At 41.3% G+C, this 23,245-nt stretch overlaps 1 protein-coding gene across 4 annotated transcripts in view; it reads left to right on the top strand.

The window, feature by feature from the left end:
- Positions 1–23,245, top strand: part of CEP120 (centrosomal protein 120) — a 73,810-nt gene that overhangs the window by 31,462 nt on the left and 19,103 nt on the right. For 2 of the 4 annotated variants that reach the window (XM_032790762.2, XM_032790763.2), the window contains 6 exons: positions 8,021–8,117; positions 8,199–8,360; positions 11,577–11,666; positions 12,113–12,205; positions 14,666–14,827; positions 19,534–19,656. In XM_032790762.2, the coding sequence (XP_032646653.1) occupies positions 8,021–8,117; positions 8,199–8,360; positions 11,577–11,666; positions 12,113–12,205; positions 14,666–14,827; positions 19,534–19,656 (727 nt within the window). Of the gene's footprint in view, positions 1–8,020; positions 8,130–8,198; positions 8,361–11,576; positions 11,667–12,112; positions 12,206–14,665; positions 14,828–19,533; positions 19,657–23,245 lie in introns of all 4 variants that reach the window. The other 2 variants (XM_075067174.1, XM_032790764.2) reach the window with 2 other exon arrangements.

The raw sequence follows: 23,245 nt of genomic DNA, 5'->3' as shown, positions 1-23,245 counted from the left end.
GGAAAAACTACTACAGTCAATCCTCGAGACCGATTACCAAGGCTCAGTTGGAAGTCCATCCAATAGTTGTTTAGAAGATACCAATAGAGCCCTCATCCATTCCCTACTCTTACCACCCAAATACTCAAACCAAATGAACTGGTATACGCTAATCAAGCCTCTGGTATATCCTGGAGATGCTTTGGCTACACGATTCAAGAAGAACAACCAGTATGTACCCACCCTGGAAAATGAGGTTGGAGTGATGAAAGTGATCAAGGCGTCGGAGAGTGATATAAGCCTTAGTCTAGCTGAGGTGGAATACTAGAGGTGAATAATTTAAGGTTTAAGTGAACTTTGGGTCCTTGAAAAATTACCAAGGGCGCTGACTCTATCTGTTCGACCTATGAGACTGCTAACACAAACGGCTTCACAGCACTGGCTACCAACGTGCTAAGAGATACACTACGAGCCCAGCCAGAGTACAAAAACGTAAATTAGCCCTGTTCTCCAAGGTAACATCCAAAGTGTACTCCCAACTGCAAGATGCAAATCAAGCAGCAATATCTGTAGGATGCCACCGATGCCACCAGAATGAAACTAAATCTTAAGCGAACTGGTAGAATATGGGAGGAAAGAGAAATGAGATTTCAGTAACGCTAGTTGCAAAGTGGCTGCAGGACTGAGAACAGAGCACAGCAATCTCCCAGACAGGAACCAGTGCACCATCTCAGTAGAAGAGCATCCAGAGCAGCGGGTCAAAAAAAACATGAAGAGGTACTTGGGTACAGCACTGGACCAGCATGTCCACACCACTAGGCTAAGTAGAGATTGAACAAAGCAGTGTGCAGTTGTTGAACGCCTAGCGACACAGATTGAACCAGCTGTGCGCAGGCTCCCGACCCAAACGTGGGCTAACACAATGGGAAGGATCAGATGCTGATCATGAAGACCCTGCAAGGGGCACAGAACCGGGCCAGACTACCGCCAATAACCTTGCGTCCCCCAACATGGAAAGTTCTTATCAGGCATCATAGCTGCCAAGCTACAGGACCACATGGCCGAGTGCATGAGCACAGCTCAGAAGGCATTGGGTGTACCACAACGCTCAGAGGGCTCATAACACCGTGTGCTCATATTATTAGAGCAGTCACCAGACTCAAGGTCTAGGACAGAACCAATTCTAGCACAGCTGAGATCTGACTATATCCGGGAAGCCTATGAGTCAATGCCGCACCCGTGGATCTGTGAAAATGTCTGGTGCTATACAAAGTCAACAGGTGACACTAAGGACCTTCCTCAAGAACTCGAATGGGATCATGTATATTGGAGGACACAACTAGGATAAGTCAGACTCAAGGCAATCTCGTTGTCACAAGTGGCCATGCAATGATGTGCATATACAAGGTGATGCTCCTAAATGTCCCGCTGCTGGTTCTGGCATAGGCTTAAAACCCTCCCTCAGCCATGAATAATCACAGGACGGGATGGATACGGTGAAGTACAGGTTCTCAGCGAAGTTGACTAGCTAAACCATCAGCCACCTCCTCTACATGGATGACATTCAAGCTAGTATGCTAAGAGAGACTGCTCAATGGAAGGACATCGACTCGCTAATTCCTCACCATTACCGGGAGGTCTCATCAAGGTGAGCGATATCGGGGAGATTTTGAACGTCGGTATATCGGACTGGAGATAGATGTGGCCGGATGGTAGGAGAGAGGAGGAAAGGTAGTCTAAGACTGATGGGTGGAACACCACGGGCCACATAGCAGACATACAGGACGGTACAAGTCTACTTGAAGTCCCGCCGTCAGTCATAGGAAAACCACGATGAGAAGTCGACCAGGAAGACTGTTCTCCAGGCACCACATCCAAGTAATCCAAAGGATACCGAGTCCTGAAGAGCCATGCCTCGTGGGAAGAACAAGATTCCCGCCGGTAGTCATCGGATCGCCCTGAACTCCAACCCCGTTATCAGGATACCCTCGCCAGGTATAGGAGCTGGCTGCACAAACACCAAAGGAGGCATGGACGGCTTGCGAGTGAAAAACCCGGAAGCTCCTCACATGCACGGAGGTATCCACCTCCCAACGGTCGCCAAACCACCCCAGAGACTATACTACAGCCGAAGAAGGCGGGCGGGCTTGGAAGGATGGAAGCTGTCAAGGCACTATCCTGGATGAAACCCGGAACATCCAGGAGTTAGCATCAATAAGATGGCCCAAGATGGAAGCTTGGTGATGAGAATGCCATGAGGCTCTAGCAGCAAGACATGGGAGGAAGACCAAGCAGAAGAGAGTGCCATGGCAAGACAAGACCCTTCTGGGATGTACATCGACAGATAGCTGAGGTGGCTCATTGGGAAATCCTACCAGTGGCTGGAACGGGCTGGATAAAGACAGCACTGAGGCAACTGATCATGAGCAGCACAGGACCAAGGGGCACTGCGCCAATCCATTGCAAGGCAGGGGGTTTCTACCTCATAGAGACCCAAGGTGCAGACTGTGCAGCAGAGGCTCAGAGATCAGTCCAACACGTGAGGTGGGACAGGATGTAATGCATGGCGCAGAACAGCAATAGACCTGAACGGCCATAACCAAGTGCTGGCTTGTGTACAGGAACATCTGCACAGCGTATGGCGTAGCCCTGCGCAGACAGATGAGGAAGACTTACGCGCCAGAAAGTTTGAAGCAAGTAGCTCGTGCGCTCCAAGATTCTGCAGTGTGGACTTCAGATCAAGACGGAACAGGCAAGGTACTGGCCCAATCAACCACCATCGTAGTATGTTAATAGACAAGCCGAGCAGAAGACAGCAGTTGGGTGATAGATATAGCATGGCCATAAAGTAAGGCAGAGTCCATCAGGAAGAAAGGAAGTGATGAGAGAAGCTGGAGAAGAGTACCAGGCCTGAAAGAGAACTAGAGAGGATGTGGAAAGTGGAAGGGCAAAGTGTCCAAGTGGTGGTAGGAGCCCTCGGGGCTGTGACTGCACTAAGCTGGGTTGAGTGGCTTCCAACAGTCCCAGGACAACATCAGAGTCTCTTCTGTCCAGAAGGCTGTAGGAACAGCTAAGATACTGCGCAGACACCTCACAACTCCCCAGTGGCTCTTGGTTAGGACCCGGGTTGGGAAGACACCATATCCACCATAGGGTTGAGAGGGGAATTTTTTTTTTTTTTTTTTATATATATATATAATATACACACACCTCTACCTCAATATAACACTGTCCTCAGGAGACAAAATATCTCACTGCATTATAGGTGAGACCGCATTATATCAAACTTGCTTTGACACCGCCCACCCCCTACCCCATTCCTTGTTCCCTGACCATTCCCTCCAGAGATCCCCGTCCCTAATCACCCCCAGGACCCCACCCGTTACCTAACCCCCTCTGTCCCCTGACTGCTCTGACCCCTATTCCCCCCGCCTCTGACAGGCACTCGCTGGCAGCAGCGGGAAGTAAAGCAGCCCAGCACCAGTCCGCGACGCTCCGCTTCCCGCTGTCGGTGAGTGCGGGGAGGTTGGGGAAAGGATGCCCCCCCCCCGCACTCACCTGCGGTGGGAAGCAGAGCACCACGGAGGGGACTGGGCTGCTCTGCTTCTGGTGCTGCTGGTGAGTGCGAGGGGGATTGCTTCCCCCAAGTCCCCTCCCCCAAGCTACACGGCTGGGAATGGGGTGAGGGAAGCAGAGCAGGCTGCTCCTGGCCCTCCGCTAATCTCCTGGGCCATTCTGGGACTGCAGGCCCCCCAAAAGTCCCCTCCTACAGCTCCTGCCCCCTAGACCCTGGGGGCAGGGAGCCCCTGACTGTCCCCAAGACCCTCTGCCCCTTATCAAACCCCTCAGTCCCGGCCTTACCCAGCACCCTTAGCACGCTGTTCAGAGCAGCATGTCAGAACTTTACCGCGTTGTATGCGAGCCTGCCTTATAATGGGTCGCGTTATATCAGGTTAGAGGTGTAGTTTGCATAATAGCATGTCTTACCTTTTTAATTTTATTTGTTTAATGTTTTCTCCTGATAAAAGAATCCCTTCCTCCCTCTATTTGACCCTTATCCTACTTTGAAAATCTTTTACTCTTAACTTTCATTTGAAGCATTAGGTCAGATGCTTGAAAGGGATAGAACTTTACATTCATAGAATTTTATGAATAGCTGTAATACATACGGTCGTGGTATTTGGGGTTGATTTTTTTTATTCCCCATGTTTTAACAACTTTACAGAATTTCTGTGTAGAAAAATGTACCTATTATAACTTTGAATTTATGTTCAAAGTGCTGTAGAAACTTAAGTTATTGCTGAAATTTCTGATTAAAATTTGAAAATAGGTAAGAAATATTATTTGAAGGTTCAACGAAATATTCAGTTGAGCTGCTCTTTGAAGGGATACTGTATACTTGTAGGTCAGATTTGGCCCCAAATTTATGTTTTTGTAAAAGCAAGATTTCCCAAAACTGATTGGAAAGCCAATACAAATATTTCTTGTAATTTGCGTGTAAATAAACATTCCCTTCTGGAGCTGTACAAATGATAGTACTGGAGTATTAGAAACTGAAATTTGTATTGACTGACTTTCATTTTCAAAGGTAATCAGAACAAATAGTGGAAAGTAATTTTAGATTTTTTAAAAAAGCTTATTTTAATAATCTGAAGTGGTCTTAGTAACATGTAAGGAACTTTTTATTTTTCAAAATATTTTAGGACATTGTCCCTATTAATAACTGTAGACTATAAATATATTGAGAATCATGGACAATTTCTCAGTATTGCATTAAGTCAAATTTTTCTTTTGGCTGGGAAGCAGGCAGTTGGACAACAGTAACTTCAGGGACCATTGAGAGTGACAGAGCTGAAAATTCCCACTAATTTGTTTGGACAAGTTATGTTGTTGTGGCTTTTACCTCCTGGAAATAACATAGCCTATAACCAGTTTTAGTTTTTTCAGATCCAGCTGTAAACACGACTGCATCCTCATTCCTCCTTCCATGCAAGTTATTAGGTCTGGGTCTGTTCTTAGCTGACAAAACATAGGCTGTAATTGTTGTTGTCTTTTTTCTCCTTCCATACTTTCTGTTTGGTTTTTTGTTTTGTTTTGTTTGCTAAATTAGGATAAATCTTGTATTGCCCTCTTCATTTTGGAACATATTATTCTTTTAAAACTTTCCAGCTTGAGGCTGCCCAAAATGAATGTCTTCCTCAGTATGAAACTTCAGAATTAGTATTATCAAAGCTTACAAACCTTTATATGTTTTGTAATCTTGGGTGACTACAGAGAAGGAGTAGTAAAGTAAAACCCATTCATTAAGGCCTTCATTCAGGAAAACACTTAAGCCTATGCTTAACTTCAAATATGTGCTTAAATCCCATTGACTTCAATGTGTGCTAGCTATATGCTTGAGTGCTTTCCTGAATCAGAGTGCAAGAGGTTTCATTTAGGTGTCCTGAATCAGTATTGTGATCTATAAGAAACTGAGCAGGAGTTTGTTGGACAATGTCCTTCAGAGGACTTTCTAATAGTACAATAGCTTGTTAATAGAAATTTAGGGGCCTCAACCTGTTGCAGGCACAGAAGAATGCCCAAGGCGAGCAACAGTGGTCCGTGCCCGGAGTGCTTAGTGCCAATAAACACACTGAGGTGGAGAGGCAAAACACAAGTTTATTTGGGATCCCAAAGCGGTGCTGGGAGACTTAGTACGCCTCAGATCCAGCCCAGCTAAAACAATCAGTCTGTTCCTTTATATCCATGAGAACTTTTCTCGCTGACTAGCAAGCCCCCATTTCCCCTCCCTCTTCTGTCCGGCTGCAGCATTCTTTTCTCACACACTTCTTTGTCTTCCCCCTCCCTCTCCCCCTTTCTGCTGCAGAGACATGTATGCTGTATCTAAAACCGACCTTGAAACTTGCTTCAATTTAGCTTCAGTGTATTACAGCAGGGAACTGGCTGTTATAATCAGAAAACTAACTGCTGACATTACATTTTACAGCTATTAACACATTAGGTTCCATTAGGTTACACAAAGTGTTAAACATGGAGGAACAATGGTTCATTGAGGCCTGAGCAGGCGGGCTTTATTGACACTCGTGGTCTTCCATTTTCCTGAGTTACCTAGATTTATACCTAGTGACACCAACAAACCTTTACACATTACAAAAAGTCCTGGTGAAATCAATGGGACTACACATGAAATGAAATCCTGCCCCATTGAAACCAATGGGAGTTTTTCCATTAACTTCAATAAGGCAAAGATTTCACCCCTGGTTTGTAAATGTAGCCATATGTGTAGCTCTTTGCAGGATCACGGTCTAAATTATGACTTTCTTTATAGAATCAAATGGGCTTTTCCCCAAGAGGTGAAAATCTCTGTTCAGAATGGAACACATGGCAGTATTGCACAAAACTTAATTACCAATAGATGGCACTTTCAAAAATGTTGTTAGCATGTGTTTTTATTGTGGCAGTGACTTTTAATTTCATTCTCGTTTGACATAACATTTAGTACTACAGTGAATACTTTAATTTGATCGTGTTCAAAGAGACAATTTACCTTAACGTCTCATCTCTTTATGTAAACTGCATACATTTAATATAACCTAGAAAAATATAAATATTTTGGATATTATTTTCAGAAAATCAGAAGTTTAGACAGTTCTGAGAAATTAACATCATCTTGCTTACTCCACTCTCAGATTTAGTTAACTTCTTCCCTTGGAAAATAAAATATAACATAGGTGTAGTTTTGACTTTTGAGGGTGGGGGAGGAGACAGCTCAAGTCAGATCAATGAGGCCACGCATGGGGGGCGAGGGGGAATTCTGTGCCTGCCCAAGGCTTGCAATTTGCTGGGTGGGAGGGAGGGAAGGGAAAGGGGCAACATGCCTCCTGCTCTCCCCAAACTACGCCTATGGAATATAGCTTTTAAAAACACTTCAGTATATCTTTTTAAACAATGCTGAATAAAGAAGTACTTAGACCAGAACTTTCTATACCAAAACAGCCGTCGATGTTGGAAAGATTGTTGCCTTCATCTCTATGGCGTTTATATGCATACTTATTCAAACATCCTCTTCTCATGCAATATAAACACCCTGATTCCACTGCCTTCCACACCCAGAGAGGTGGGACAGGCAAAATTTTCTCTTGGCTAGTGGGCATCATTTACTCTCTGTGTACTCACAAATTGTAAAAGATGTCTCCTTTTTTATATCTAGAATAGTAAATCTCTTATTGAAGACACTTGGCATATCAGTTTCAGTACAATAGCATTGTCATGAGACTCCCTAGGTGGGGTTCAGATTTTCTTTATAGGATGTGGGGAGAAATAATTCCCCATTCTAAAATGAGCATTAGGAACCCACAAACTTTTCGCTTGTGAACACATTCTGCATAAAACGTATTTGAGACTGGGGCTTTGGAAGGAATAGTTCAGACTATCTCACTAGCTGCTCTGTGATGAAACAAGAGGAGAGTTAGTGAGAAAATGGTTAAATTAAAATGTCAAGAGTTTGAAGTGGAAAAGGTTAACAAATTCAATGGGCAGGTATATTGATTAAAAGAATAGTATTCGGGTATGTTGCTAAGTACTACATCAGTTAGGTCATTTTTTTTTATAATTGATTTTTAAAAAGTTAAGCATACAATTGAATATAGGGTTCATGAAGTAAATTCAGTTGGAAAATATTTTAATCAAGTGTATTTTTCAGATTGGAGATTTAAGATTGTAGCCCAGCTGAAGCATTGATTCTCTTTTGTAGTGTTATGTGTAATAAAAGAAAAAAGATCAAGAAAAAAAAAAAAAACCCTAAGGAGCAACAGTCTTAACTGTTCTTGAAACAGTACTGTAAGTTCTGTAAATTAATAGTGTTTTAGAACTCGCATGCAGCATACTATGCTTTGGAAGAGATTCGAACAGACTACACTGTAAACTTGTTCAACCTTTTTAGCTTTGCAGTTCTACGCTACCTTGCCATAAATGAACTACAGTACGTTTTATGGGAACTTCCAACAAAAATAAAGCATAATCATTCTTATGTAATTTTTAGGGCAAACAATAAGATAGCAGAACTTTCTTACACTGTGACTCTGGAAGATTATGGGCTTGTGAAAATGCATGAAGTTCTGGTATCGGATTCTTCTCAGGTAAATTATACAGTACATTAACCTAATCCTTTTTCTTTAAAGTTTATGAAACAAGTAAAATTGCATTATTTTCATAATCAGTGTTTAGGTGCTGGGCAGCAGCAGCAGCAGGTCCCTCCACCTCAGCCTCATCATGTCCCAGAAACTGAGCCAGAGCCACAGCCACGAGAAACTCTTGAATACAAAGCAGCTCTTGAGTTAGAAATGTGGAAGGAAATGCAAGAGGACATCTTTGAGAACCAGGTTTCTTTACCTATATTTTTATAACAAAATTCAGACTACATCTCTGCTTTAGTGACATTTAACAAAATGGGGGAAAAATCATTAGACATACGCTATTTATTTATTTATTTATTTTAATTTACTTGTAGTTCAAAAAAACCCAAACAATTCAGTTGACTGTTACAGGATCATATGACCGAGCTTTTCTTACTGGTCAGTAGGAGGTTACTTCCTGATCACCTAGCAGTAAACTGAAATAGGTTTATATGACCCTGTCAGCTAAAACAGCATTTCACAAACTATGGATCACAATCCCCCAAAGAGTACCAGGGGGGTTGTGGGATGTTGAGGGAGGGGAAAGGAAGGAATTGGGGAGAGGGAACTGATGTATGTTTCCACCCTCCAATGTTTTCTTCTGCTACAATATCTATGAAGGCGAGATTGGGCCCTGGCTATGTTTCCCTCCCCATGCACATAGAATCATAGGACTGGAAGGGACCTCAGGAGGTCATCTAGTCCAGTCTCCTGTATTCATGGCAGATTAAGTATCATCTAGACCATCCCTGACCGTTTTGTCTAACCTGCTCTTAAAAATCTCCAATGATGGAGATTCTACAACCGCTCTAGGCAATTTATTCCAGTTTGCTTTTTTTTTCTTTGCCACAATGTTACGCTTTTGACACATTTTAGCTTGTGGTCCACTATGACCCCCAGATCCCTTTCCACAGTATTTCTTACTAGGCAGTCGTTCCCCATTTTGCATGTGTGCAACTGATTGTTTGTTCCTAAGTGGAGTACTTTGCATTTGTCCTTACTGAATTTCATCATATTTACTTCAGACGATTTCTTGACATGGATGGGAGGAGTGGCTGATATGGTGCATAAGATTGGGCTGTCCACCTGGGTTGGGTAGGTAGCACCTGGTGGAGACACCTGGCTCAGGGAAGGGCAGGATTCAGAGCATGTGGCCAGCACCTGGGGGCAGGAAGGACAGGGCAGAGGCAGCTAGGCAGGGGGCACAGGTGCCAGCTGCTGAGGTGGTAGGTGCACTGGGTGCTAGCCCCAGAAGAGGGGAGGAGAAGGGCACCGGGCACACTCCTCCCACTGCTGAGTTTCAGTTGCTCCACTTGTTCCCCTTCCTATCACTTTGGTGGTCTAAACATGATTTTTTGTGCTTCTAATTTTCAAACCACCTACCTCTTAGATTCCTGGGGGCCATGTTAAAGGCAGTGATCCCAAAGGAGGTCGTGGGAGGAAAAAGTTTGGGAACCATTGAGCTCAAATATATCCCTGAGAATATTTTTAAAGGATATAATAAAGCGTATAGATTATTGAGTTGAAAAGATGACCACTGTTAGAAGATAATACCTAACTTTCTCCCACTATTCAACCTGAATATTTTTTATTCTCTATTAAAATCTGCTGCTTAGGATGTCTTGTCCATTGCTGTCTTTCAGTTCATGAAGTCATAATATTTATATCACAGGCATTGTTTCAAAAATAGTGCCAAACGTTCTTATAAAAATAAATTCAAGGGATCCTGGGTTTAAGTAGGAGGAAATTTTTTATCATAGTAAATATAAAAAACGATTATTATTGCATATCATACTGTGTGTATGCTGTACTGCTAAATGTTATTAAAGTACAAAGATGTTTCAGTATCACAGTATGTGTTACACTATTAAATTAGATGCAGAGTGGCTCAATGTACTAAATAGTTTTAACAAGTATTGTGCATGGCATCCTTCTACTAAAAGCCCAGCATGTTCAGTATCCTGCTCCTCTACAGGTCAGATCTCCCTGAGAGTTCTGCTTGTGTAAAGCCAGAATATTTTAACTAAAATATGCTATGTGGATCTTAGAATAGAATTTTGTTCTCATTCTTCAGGAAGACTCTCCTGAATAATTACTTTATAGTTGGCTAGCTGTGCATTTTAATTTTTTCTGTATCCTTTATTTTATTATCAGAGGGGTAGCCATGTTAGTCTGGATCTGTAAAAGCAGCAAAGAATCCTGTGGCACCTTATAGACTAACAGACGTTTTGGAGCATGAGCTTTCGTGGGTGAATACCCACTTCGTCAGATGCATGTATGGAAATTTCAGGGGCGGTATATTCTTTGCAAGTCAAGAAGATAGTGGCAGATATTGACGGTTTATTCGTCAGGGAGGATGAGGCTGTTTTTAGTTAGTTGGGATGTGTGTGAAGACCATAGGAGGGAAATGGTTTTTGTAGTTGGCAAGCCAGTCACAGTCTTTTTGTTGAATCCTGAGCTGATGTGGTTAATTTGCAGATGAACTGAAGCTCAGCGTTTCTCTTTGAAGTCTGGTCCTGAAGTTTTTTTTCTGCTAGGATGGCTATCATTAGATACTGCTATTGTTGGCTCAGGAGGTGGAAAGTGTTGTTCTTTCTACAGTTTTTTGTATATTTGCCATTCCTAAATATCTGATTTGTGTCACTTTCTCTTCGTAAGAGAATGTCCTATTTGGCAATGTCAAGCAGAAGGGCAATTGCTGGCTATGATGGATATATTACATTGGTGGTCGTGCAGGTGAATGAACCGGTGATGGTGTGGCTGATGCCAACCGTATCAGCCACACCATCAGCCCTATCAGCCACGCCATCACCGGTTCATTCACCTGCACGACCACCAATGTAATATATGCCATCATATGCCAGCAATGCCCCTCTGCTATGTACATTGGCCAAATAGGACAGTCTCTACGGAAGAGGATAAATGGACACAAATCAGATATTAGGAATGGCAATATACAAAAACCTGTAGGAGAACACTTCCACCTCCCTGGCCACACAATAGCAGATCTTGAGGTAGCCATCCTGCAGCAAAAAAACTTCAGGACCAGACTTCAAAGAGAAACTGCTGAGCTTCAGTTCATCTGCAAATTTGACACCATCAGCTCAGGATTCAACAAAGACTGTGACTGGCTTGCCAACTACAAAACCAGTTTCTCCTCCCTTGGTTTTCACACCTCAACTGCTAGAACAGCTTCATCCTCCCTGACTGAACTAACCTCGTTATCTCCAGCTTGCTTCTTGCTTGCATATGTATACCTGCCCCTGGAAATTTCCACTACATGCATCTGACGAAGTGGGTATTCACCCACGAAAGCTCGTGCTCCAAAACGTCTGTTAGTCTATAAGGTGCCACAGGATTCTTTGCTGCTTTATTTTATTGACTTCCAAAGCTGAAGTGTGTGTGTTTTGGTTTTTTTGTTAGCTAAAAAAGAAGGAGTTGGCTCACATGCAGGCACTTGCAGAGGAGTGGAAAAAAAGGGATAAAGAAAGAGAAGCATTGGTAAAGAAAAAGGTAAGGAGAGTGATCCACACAAATTGTTTTGCAATATGGTAACTTCAAACAAGAGCATAGCTGGGGATGTGCGGCTGTTAGTGGGGACCAAGACTTCACATCATTAAAAGGGCAGACAAAATCCATCTTTCAAACTAAATCTAGAACAAAGGTCACTTGTGCTACCAATTATGGTACTGAGGTAGTGTATGAGAAAGAATAAAAGGATCTCTGCCATACCATGTAATTTCTATATTAGCCAGCCTTAATATTTAGAGATTTGACTTGCCTTGTATAGTATAGAAGTTCATCTCTAATTTCTGATCCTAATACATGCATGTTTTAAGTTTCATTACTTTTTTGTTTATATAGATATTGGGGTATATATATATCTGGAGCTCTGGGCTTATCTAAAATTGGGGTTTTTATTACAAGAAAAAATCAAGAAATCGGTGCTTGGGTTTTAGGTAGCGGAATATACAAATTTGGAAGAGCAACTTCAGAAAACCTTGACAGATTTAGAGAAGCGTGAACGACAGCTTGTCAGTGCAGAATCGGAGGTAAAAAATACTTATCAATATGTCAAAGAGAATGTGTTTAAATCCTGTATGCATGTGTACATTTTCTTGAGCTTTCCTATTTTTCCCCCCTTTCTGGACATTCTCTTAGCAGTTGGGTGGATATGGGGATTTAACACCTCCAACATGAATATCATTCCATTTCTTCAGCTTCTTTTGAAGTTTGTGGACGTAGATAAGGGTGCAATTTTATTTCTGGTATCTGTGTGGCAATCCTCTACTTTCAGCTAATTCACCTGTTCATTTGCAGTAATGGAAAAGCTGAATTGTGACCTCAGCAACAAGTAGTATGTGTGCAGAGAAGACATCTGCCCAGGTTGTAGATGACATTGGAAATGTTCTTGGGGAAAGACTGAGGTCACAGTTAATGTTTTGCATTACATTGCAAGTCAAATGAATTTGGTGAGTGTATTATGTACTTGTATCTGTTAGAAATGAACATCACTTTTCTGTGGGGGGCCACGTTGTCTCATAGACAGTGTGTAATTTGAGTCATGGGTGAAAAGGTACAGGAAAAAAATTCTCTATTTGCAATTTTCTCGATTTTTAGGTTTTGTGAGTGGGTGGATTAAGCTCTAGATGTGCCTAAACTGACTTGAACAAAGTCTCTGTTTGCTGTTTTCCTGGGTGGCCTTTTTTTGTTTGTTTGTGAAGGACCCAACAGTTGGAAAGGAGGGTGTGTGTGGAATATGGAAGTGGGGTAGACTTGACAAAAGGCAGAAGCAGACAGGTATTAAATGCCTATTGTGCAGTGGGTGTAGTAGTGGTCTAAAGTGGGGAGGAGTTCTCCAAGACTTCACATCCACAAGTAGCTCCCCTTATAAGGAATGCATTTTTGGATGCATCAGATCACCCAGTAGTGTCACCACCCCAAAGTGTCACCATCACATCCTAATATAAGTGGTTCTGAGTTGGGAATGAGGGCATCAATCTGCCCGCAAGGGCATTTTGCCTTCCCCCAGCTCTAATTCTTGCCTCTTTTATGGAGACTCCTGCTTCTGCCTCAGAGCTCCTTTGTTGTCTGAGCAGCCTCATCAGGGCCACCAGATGCATTTGCCTGCTGGCAAGTGAGCAGAAGATTGCTGGGCATAGAAGTTGCTTAGAGAGGAACCCTACTCCCCTATTCTAAGAGCTTCAGAAAGAGACTCCCCCACCTCCTCCCTGTTCCCATTTTAACATACAAGAGTGCCAAGCAGGGGCTGGATGGGCTGAATTGTTCAAATTCTGGCAATCAGATAAAATGTGTGTGCTGTTTATCTCCTAGCATAACAGCCCCAAGAACAAGGGAGAAAGAGGAGCAGCAGAACCTAACAGTGCTGCTGGGTCCCAGTGGATCTTCCATATCAGGGGAGGAGAAAGCTAATTGTGGATGTGGGGTGGAGAGGGCTTCTCTGTTGCCCCCCTTTCTGGACATTTTCTTAGCAGTGTGGGTAGATATGGCTGTTTATCACCCCCAATATGAATATCATTCCATTTCATCAACTCCTTCTGAGGTTTGTGGACAGAGATAAGAGTGCTCTCAGAATGAGCTGTCCTGGCTCTGTCCACGCCTTGCCCTACATTGAGATTCCCTGCATACCTGAGATGTAACTTGCTGTGTAAATAGTCATATATCTGACAAATTTCCTTTTTAGCTTTCGTTCAAATATCCAGTGGCCAGAGTTTGGCCATGGTCATTTCAGTCTTGAGGGAAGGTATTTTTATTAATTTTGAATTAGATATTTTTAGCTCAAAATTTGCTTTGGATTTAATGGGACACTGACCTGAAGGTTTAGTGATATTATGAAGCTGTTGTGTTCGACAGTATCTATGCAACATGGTTTTTAAAAAAAAAAAAAAAAGTCTTTAGGATGTACGTAATTTCAGAAGGAGGTTTTTTGAGAGGGTTTTGTTCAGCCTGTAGCAACCCTACTGCTCTTCATACCTTTTTTTGGAAAATTCAAGCATCCAAGAAAGACCATATTGCATGTTCAGTTCTGGATGTGAAGGTTGAGACCTGTTGAACTGAACATCTTGATTCAACCTTAAATCCGATCGCGCTGTTATTGCTCCACTATAATAGGCTAGATGGAATAAACTCAGTTCGGCTTATGATGGACTGAGGATGTGCAATGTCTGTGGACTATGCTTAGACAGTAAGTTGTTGGTATCTCTGGCCCATAACAGGCAGGTGAATTAGAGGAGAGTTAGATCTGTGGCCAGTATGTAGTAATGTGAAGGTCACTATTTCGAGTCTGGGAGGGAATAGCGGATGACTATAGTCCATATTGGAAATATAGAAATCAAGGAAGTGAGAGTAATACTTCATAGATATGAGCCATAAAGAGTGGATCCAAGTGTAATGAGAATTTATTAAAACAGTACTAATGGTTGTAATGAAGACTTCCAACTAAAGATCATAAACCTGTCTATTACTGCATTCAAAAATGTTTTAATTTTAAGCTCCAAAGAGTAAAGAGAGAGTTACAAGCACAGCATGAACGGAACTTTCAAGAACTGCAGGATTCTGTGCGGCGAGTCAAAGAAGAATGCGCACATCAAGTTGAACTAGAGAGGTCAAAGATCAAACAGCTGGAAGAGGACAAGGTCCGCCTGCAACAGCATGTGAGTAAAGAAATTAAATTACCTCCCTTCCCACTGGTTGAGTGGAAATAAATATACAAATAATGTTAAAAAGTTGAATATTTAGACACACAAGCATAGTCTGGCAACTTGGAAATCAACACTTTGGTCCCAATCATTCAATGAGCTTGATGCAAGCGTAGACGTCCACCTATAAGAAGCTTATTGCAGGAGCAGGGCCTTTATTTTACCATTTAGGTATTGTAGCATTATTTTCTTTTTGAGGCTGAAAACCAAATTTGAAATTACAAAGGTGTATTGTGTTTCGGAGTGATGCTACTAAAGTGTAGTATATATTTTCCAAAATTTTGCTGAAGCAATTAGAATTTATTAATGACATTTCTAACTATTTTGACCACTTCATTTTACAACCGATCGTAAGTATAGTTAAATATTTGAAAATGGAAAAAATAATTTTGAGAATACATTATTCTTTTCACTCAGTATAATTATTTTTCCATCATGTGAATAGGATAGCAAACCTTTTTGTTGAATGTTACAAAGGATGTTGGTAACAGAAAAATAAAGCATGTTTTCTTTTTAATTCTAGTAGCATTATTTCTAACAGTTTGTTGAGCCATTTTACCCCGTTCTCTCTCTTAATTATTGTTACTGGAAATACACTACGGAATATTACTTAAATATTTTTCAGTGTGTTTAGCTCATTTGAATGGTATTTTTTTTTCTTTAGTGTTTTTCATGTCTTTCATTTCTTAACATGAGAGTTTATGGATTGCTAATCCCCACAGTAGCACTGACTAATGAAGAGATCCATCTGTATCTTGCTAGAGGAATCCTTTGTATTAGAAACAGCTGGGTTGTTTTCAATTTTGTCCTTTTCAGTATGTCTTTAATTTTCATTTAGCATTATCTTGGTTTTAAGATTTTTTTTCATGTGAAAAGTAGTATCCAGTGTATCAAGGTTTAATGTAAATTTTCCATTGTGGTGGTGAGATGTTGACAACCTAGAAATAGTCCAGCTGTTGAGTCAAAAATCCATTGACTTTTGATTACAAGCATGACACCTGTTGTATTCATATTTGATCATTTAAAAATTGAGCCCATCTTCCAAACTCATTCTGCTGTGTTCAGCCAGCATTTTAAATTGTGACTATATCACACAAGCATACATTTCAATTTTCACATAAATCATATTAACTATTTTTATTTAGACTATTTAAGCTATTTTGCAATATTCAAAACATGAAATAATTCTATACAGTTATGTGACCTAATCGTGCCACACCTGTGTTCATATCCTAAGTCAGAGGTGGGCAAACTACATGGCCTGCAGGACCCTCCTGCCTGGTCCCCTGAGCTCCTGGCCCCTCCCCTCAGTGCCGCTGCAGAGCCGGGGCCTCACCCAGTGCTCTGTGCTGCGTGGTGGCGTGGCTGGCTCCAGCCGGGCAGCGCGGCTGCCTGTCCTGGTGCAAGCTGTGCCACCAGTCACCAATGCTCCAGACAGCACGTTAAGGGGGCAGGGAGTGGGGGGAGGGGGATTGGATAGAGGGCAGGGGAGTTTGGGGGGGTGGTCAGGGGGCACAGGTGTGGATAGGGGTCGGGGCGGTCAGAGGGCAGGGAACAGGGGGGTTGAACGGGGGCGCGGGTCCCCGGGGGTAGTCAGGAAGGAGAGGGGGTAGCAGGGGGCAGTCAGAGGTACGGGCTCTGGGGGCAGTCAGGGAACAGGGAGAAAGGGTGGTTGGATGGGGCAGGGGTCCCTGGGGGTCAATCAGGAATGAGAGGAGGGGTTGGATGAGGCAGCAGGGGGCAGTCAGAGTCTGGGGATTGTCAGAGGACAAGGAACAGGGAGTGTTGGATGGGGCAGGAGTCCCGAGGTGGCTGTCGGGGGCAAGAAGCAGGAGGGGTCGGATAGGTGGCAGGGCTGGGCCACGCCTGGCTGTTTAGGGAGGCACAGCCTCTGCTAACCAGCGCTCCACACAATTTTTGGAAACCGGATGTGGCCCTCAGGCCAAAAAGTTTTCCTGCCCCTGTCCTAAGTTAATATATTAGTTCATTACCAGAAGCCCAATCAAACCATAGCATGGGACACTGAGAGCCATATTCAGACTCCACTAATACCACTTCTGAATCTGGCCTTTAGTATACAAAGCTAAGCTCTGATGATCATTAAATATAGCCTTAAAATTCATTAATATTAGTAAATGTGTGTCTTCTGGTTCATCACTAATTAATTAGTAAAATATTAGTTGCCACTGACTGGCCCATATATCTTTTTTTCCTCAGCAGAGTAGCATAGTGCTGACGACCTGCCATTGTCTTTATACCACATACATCATACCTATCAGTCCCCCTGAAATTCACAGTGGACAAACTTATTGCATCCTGCTGGCATTCATGCAGGTTTACACCAACTGGATTCCTCTTCCACCCCACTTGGTGGATCTTGACATTTTGGTTTTGGTACAGCAGTGGGTCCCCAAATTTGCCCAACCTAGTGCATTGCTTTCAAATTGTGCTGGTGCAAATTTGCCTGGGTACATCAATTGCTTGAAGACCAAGTGCTGTCTTGTCCCAATGACACTGCCAGTGGCCTGATGTTGATATAAAGGAATAATTCATGCTACTCAGTTTCCTACAGATATATATCAGTGATTTTAGTAATTAAAGAATGACCTACCAAGAAATGCTTCACTACATTCCATGCTTCCCAGATATTTTTATGGCCCTTCAAATAAATGTAACCTCAAGTATGAACAACTAAAAAAGCTTTTGCCTTTTCTTTGCCTAAAGTTGCAGTGAATGGGAGATGAGAAGCCTGACCTGTGGTATCTTTATTGTTTAGTGCCAGTTAAGTGAATCTGGACAGCTGTAACCCCATACAGGGATCTTCATATCCACTAGTGTGGGCTTCTTCATTTTTCTGATCTATTAAAAGGCCTATCTTTGTGTCTTCTTTCATTTGCCTATTTAAGATAGTTGATTTTTTTTTTTTTTTCATGCTTGAAGAATTCTTTCAAAATACCATTTTAAATGACTTGTCATGTAGTGTATGGTGGATGAAGGTGAGCCCAATCATTTTCAAGAACGGATATTTGGATTGTCATCTTCAAACTGTTCTATTTGAGACCTACCTAATAACAGAATCCTGTTTTGTTTTTGACAGCTATGTATATTGTTTTGTAACGCTTCCCAGTGGCAGAGTCTCGTTGACTGTTTGCACAGCATGGGCATCTATTCTGAGTTTGGTTACAAGACCATGTCCATACTTCTCCTGGAAATGGTTCTCAGGTCTTGGAAAACAAGCCAGGGATTAGACATTTGGTGCAAATGTTTTTAGCATTACAGGCATTTCCTCACAACCAAGCCAGTTAGTTGCCTTGTTGATGATTAACATATAATGCCGTATTTACAAAGGAATTAGTAGGAATAAAAAGACAGATGGTATGTTAGCTGCCTTACTTTTACAGTACACGTATGATGAATTCTTTTCAAATGGTGTAAATGAGAATGACTGGAACCTAAATGTCTCCGCTTTGTGTGTGATGGGTTTTTTTAAGCACTATTGTCTTCTGATGATATTTCTATACAAAATAATAGACAGTTTTAAATGTTGGATACCAAAATGTGTTGAGCAAGTGGGCCCAAATAAATAGATGTATTAATGCAACAATTTCATGCATTTAACCAAAATGAATAACTTCCCCAATATGTGGTTGTAAACTGCTAAGCTAAAAAGAAAACCCATGGAGAGAGTTATATTTACATGTTAAAAGAAAAGCAAAATCCAACATTTAGAAATGCTTCATTTCCACTAATGAAGTGAACTGTGTTATTGAGGTGAACCAAGTTTGTTAGACAATTAGTCAATTAGATTAACTAACTAATTTATATCATTACTTTATGTACTCCTACTCCCAGTAGGTAATTGAAACTGTTTTGCCAGGCATTTTCTTTATATTTCCAATCTGGAGTATTGAAAGTGCTAGTTACTTAAAGATATGATTTGCCTAGTTCTTTTGATGGACTGATATGGCCATACGTTGGTTAAGACAGCATCTTTGAAATTATCCATTTCTATCTAGAAAGCAAAAATCCTGTCTTCCTGCAACTCTGCAAGTATACTGTGAGGGCAAAGGTGCCTAACATTTAAGTCATTTGTCACTGAATTCTTGCTGCTTCAGCCTTTTAAATCATTATTTGGCTAACCAAAATATTATTTATTTCCTCTTCCAGACATTCCTGGACAAGCTATACTGGTGAAGTTGAGTCAATAATAAAAACTTCAGATAGAAGATACGAATATAGTTGACTTAAAAAAAAAAAAAAAAAAAAAGAAAAGACAGCCATGGGTACAAACTTGATAAAAGTTCATTGTTGGTTGTAATTCTATAGAATTACAAAGTCTCACTTGAAAAATTTGGTGAACAGCTATATTTATACATTTTTGTTTTTATGTCAGAGGGAAATAGAACTTCCTTTCCTGTGTAGCCAAAACTTTCCTTAAACATTATTTCTGTTGCACTCTCTGTATAGCCCATAATCAAGAATTCATTACTTACGAATGTGAAGCTTTTAGTGTCTGTTTTATATCAGTTACTTGACTGAAATAAAATGTTAGGTCCAGGGGCTAATTTAAGTTCTGTGACTCATTCCATCCCCTGTGAATGTGTTTTATTGTTACAGTAATGTATTCTAATGGATTTCATATCTGGGTGTTTTTAATGTAGTTTTATGAAGCAGAAAACAAGTATAAGATTTTGGAAAAGGAGTTCCAGCAGTACAAGGAACAGCAATGCAGCAAACCAGAAATCCGGTTACAATCAGAAATAAATCTTCTCACTTTAGAAAAGGTACCTTTGGACTTTACTAATCTTCCATAATGATGTTCTCATTATTAATGAAGATGAAAGAATAATTTGTTTCCAAGATGGGTTAATGTCCATTTTTTTTGTCTCTTCCACCAATTTCTTCCACCACTAAATATTTAGAACCCATTTGTAGGTAAAACTGATCTTGTAGAATAGTCTTATGTAACTTTTTTGACAGTTTTTGACTATTAGAAGTCAACATTCGACAACAATTACCACATTTATATCCAGTTTTAAGTACAGGGGGAAACCGTAGAAACTTACATACGACTTGGAAAATGCTTATGTTTTAATGATTACCACTGTAGTTAGAATTGGGGGATTCTGAAGAGCAAAACCTGAGGAGAAAAAGAATTGAGGGTTTTGAATTTCCTAGCTTTTGTTAAGGTAAGTTTAAGATGGACATTCCACTATTACTTTTTAGAGAGTGCTCCAGAAAGAAGTCCCTTGTTTGTTTACAGACAGAAACCACATTTGCTTTAGCAATGATAACTACCCCCATTCAACTCCTTCAATGAGTTTCAACTTTAGATAGAATGGCACCACAACTAGGAGTAAGAGGGTAGTTTTAGTCTGTGTTCATTTGGTTCTTTGCGTTCTTGCTTGACTACCAGTGAGAGTGTACATTTCCCATCTGGACATTGTTTACAGAGATTTTAACTGAAGCCCTCAACTTATTTTAAATGGGTCACTGAACAGCAGTCATGTAGTGACTACTTTATTTTACTACTGACTTGAGCTAGTTTCTAAGAAGCAGTGACCATATCATTGCTAATCCACTGAACCATTCAGTCCCAGATATTCTGTTATCAACTCAGGCCACTCATCCCTATTTTTCCTGCTATGGTGGTATAAGTTGGGTCAAACTATGAATTTTTCTCTGTGGTTCACATTTTTAAAAAGTGAAAACAGAGGTTTATGCACACACATAATTCAGTATATGTTTTTTTGCCTTCAGACCATAAGCCTCCTTTTTGAAATTTTTGGCCTTTAATGTTTATATTGTTTTTCATGCCAGTTTCCTTTGAGATCCCCAAAGACTGAATAGTAAATAGTTGTTGTTGTTAAAAACTATAAATCTCATCAAAGTTGTGTTTTAATGTTTAGGACTACTTGGGTGGACACTTACCCATTTTCAGAATACAGCATAACAGGCACTCAAAATTAACAAAATCAAATTAAGATCCATAGGAGGGAGGAGGAGGATTATTTTAAATACATCATAAAATTACCCTATGAAACTCGCTGCCATAAGATTTGAGGGGTAAATAGCTCAGTAAATATCAAAAGAATTAGCTTTTCATATACGAATTAAAAATATGATGTACTGCTGACTGAAGTCTGGAAGAATTTCATAGGGTAATGGCAACACACTTAAGTGTATTATGGAAGACATTTACAACGTCGTCAGAAGTATCTGAGAGAGACAGTATAGGTGAGATAGTATCTTTTATTGCCCTGACTTTTGTTGGCCGAAGAGACAAACTTTCGAGCTTCACAGAGCTCTTCTTCAGGTCTGAAAAAGGTAACGAATTACAAGGCAGGCAGATTAAGAATAAGGCTGTCTACATTACAGTTTTTGTCGGCATAATTAGTCACTCAGGGATATGAATAAATCCACTCTTGAGTGACATTAGTTACACTGACATAAGCACTGGTGTGGACAGCGCTATGTTGGTGGGAGAAACTCTCCTGCCGATATAGTTTCTGCCACTTGCAGGGACTGGAAAAGTTAAGCCAACAGACGAGCTCTCTTCTGTCATTTAGGATGGCTACATTAGAGAGTTTACAGCGGCACACTGTGAACTCTCTAATGTAGCCATGCCCTTACGGTTCAACATGGGGCAAGAAACCACTTAAAATGAAGCAGACAATTAACATCTCTGCAGTCATAGCACAAAAGAGGGTTAGCAGGTTACAGATTTTTGTAGTGAGTCATAAAACCAGTGTCTCTGAGACCGTTTTTCGGTGTCTAGAAGACTTCTGAATTTAAGTTTCCAAGTTAGTCTTTTGAAGGTGTCATTCAGGTTTCCTTTGAGAGCAAGGACTGAGAGGTCAGAAATGCAGTGATGGCTTTGTGAAAAGGTGCATTTGTCTTTTATCATTTTTCTGTTCACTTGAGAGGGTAGTGACATGGGTGAAATCAGCCTAGCTGTCGTTAGCGCATTTGATGCGCTGAATGAGGTATGCCACATGCGTTGGACTCATGTATCTTGAAAGGCGTGTTGATCATCATAGCAGTGAGGTATGTCTGCAGGTTTTACATCTGTTATGGAAGCGTCTGGTGCCCCTTTGAGTGGATGTATCCTGATCTGTGGGGAGCTTACTTCTGAAGACAACATTGGTGAGGTTGGGGGCATTGTTCGAAGGTCAGAATTGGGGGTTGGGAAACATTTCTTTCAGGATGTGGTTCCCTACAAATATGATTGTAATTGATACTTGGTATGGATTCCAGTATGGGATTGTAGGTGACCACTAGAAGTGTGCAGTGGTGAGATGGTTTTGTGTTCTCCCTCTGTATTGTGGGCGATTCTCTCAGGGTCTTTGGATACCCATTCTTTGTTGTGGTCTATTTCTCTAATGGAATGTCCTTGTTTGGTAAAGGTGGTTTTAATTACATTAAGGTTGTATCTCAGACTTGGAGCATGTTCTATGGTGCCCTGGCTATACATAATGGATTTCTTGGTGTGTTCCGGTAGTTACTAGATCTGTGAAGGTAAATGTGGAGATCCATGGATTTCTTCTGCATAGTCATCTCTAGGGTCTCCATTGTTGAAGCTGATTTCGGTATCCAGGAAGTTAATGGTCATGTGGAAGTATTCTAGAGAGTGTTTGAAAGATGGGTGGTAGTGATGAAGTTGTAGAAATCGGAGGGAGTTTAGGTAGTCTGTCCAAAGGATGAAAATATCATTGCTGTATCTCAGGTATATCATTGGTTTCATGGTGCATTTGTCCAGAAATTCTTCCTCAACGTGGCCTATGAAGGTTGGCATATTGGGGAGCTATCCTAATATCCATGGCTGTTTCCATGGTTTGGACAAAGTATTTGTTGTTAAATGTATGGTAGTTTATGGATGTGTTTGGGGTGGATGTCTGAGAGTTGTCCATTGTCTACTAAATATATGAGGCAGGCAGCAATGTTGTCATTGTGAGGGATGTTGGTGTATAGGAGGTGAGACTATGGTGGCAAAGACGGTGGTGTTTAATGTTGCAGAGTTTCTGGAGGAAACAAGCTCTTTGTGTGGGGAGTGGTTTGGGGATGGTTTCTATGAGTCCTAATATTTCTTCAGTAAGAGTGCCATGACCAGATATGATAGGTCTGTCTGGGTTCCCTTGTTTTTGTTGGAGATAATGATGTAGGGATTCTCTTGGAATTTTTGGGGGGAGGATTTGTTTATATCCTTAAATACCTGTGGGAATTGTAGCAGACTCAAAGTAGTCTGTAAGTTTTTATAGTTGGTGTATTCTGAGAGATGTTGGTTGGCCTCACTGATATGTTGTCATCGTGGTTATCTGCTGATGTGATCACAATTTGGTGGTTGACCTTCAGGGACTATATAGCAATCCTCTT

The sequence above is a fragment of the Chelonoidis abingdonii genome, chromosome 6, assembly GCF_003597395.2.
Source record: "Chelonoidis abingdonii isolate Lonesome George chromosome 6, CheloAbing_2.0, whole genome shotgun sequence".
NCBI classification, from domain to species: Eukaryota; Metazoa; Chordata; order Testudines; family Testudinidae; genus Chelonoidis; species Chelonoidis abingdonii.
This window is presented reverse-complemented; position numbering and strand designations above follow the sequence as displayed.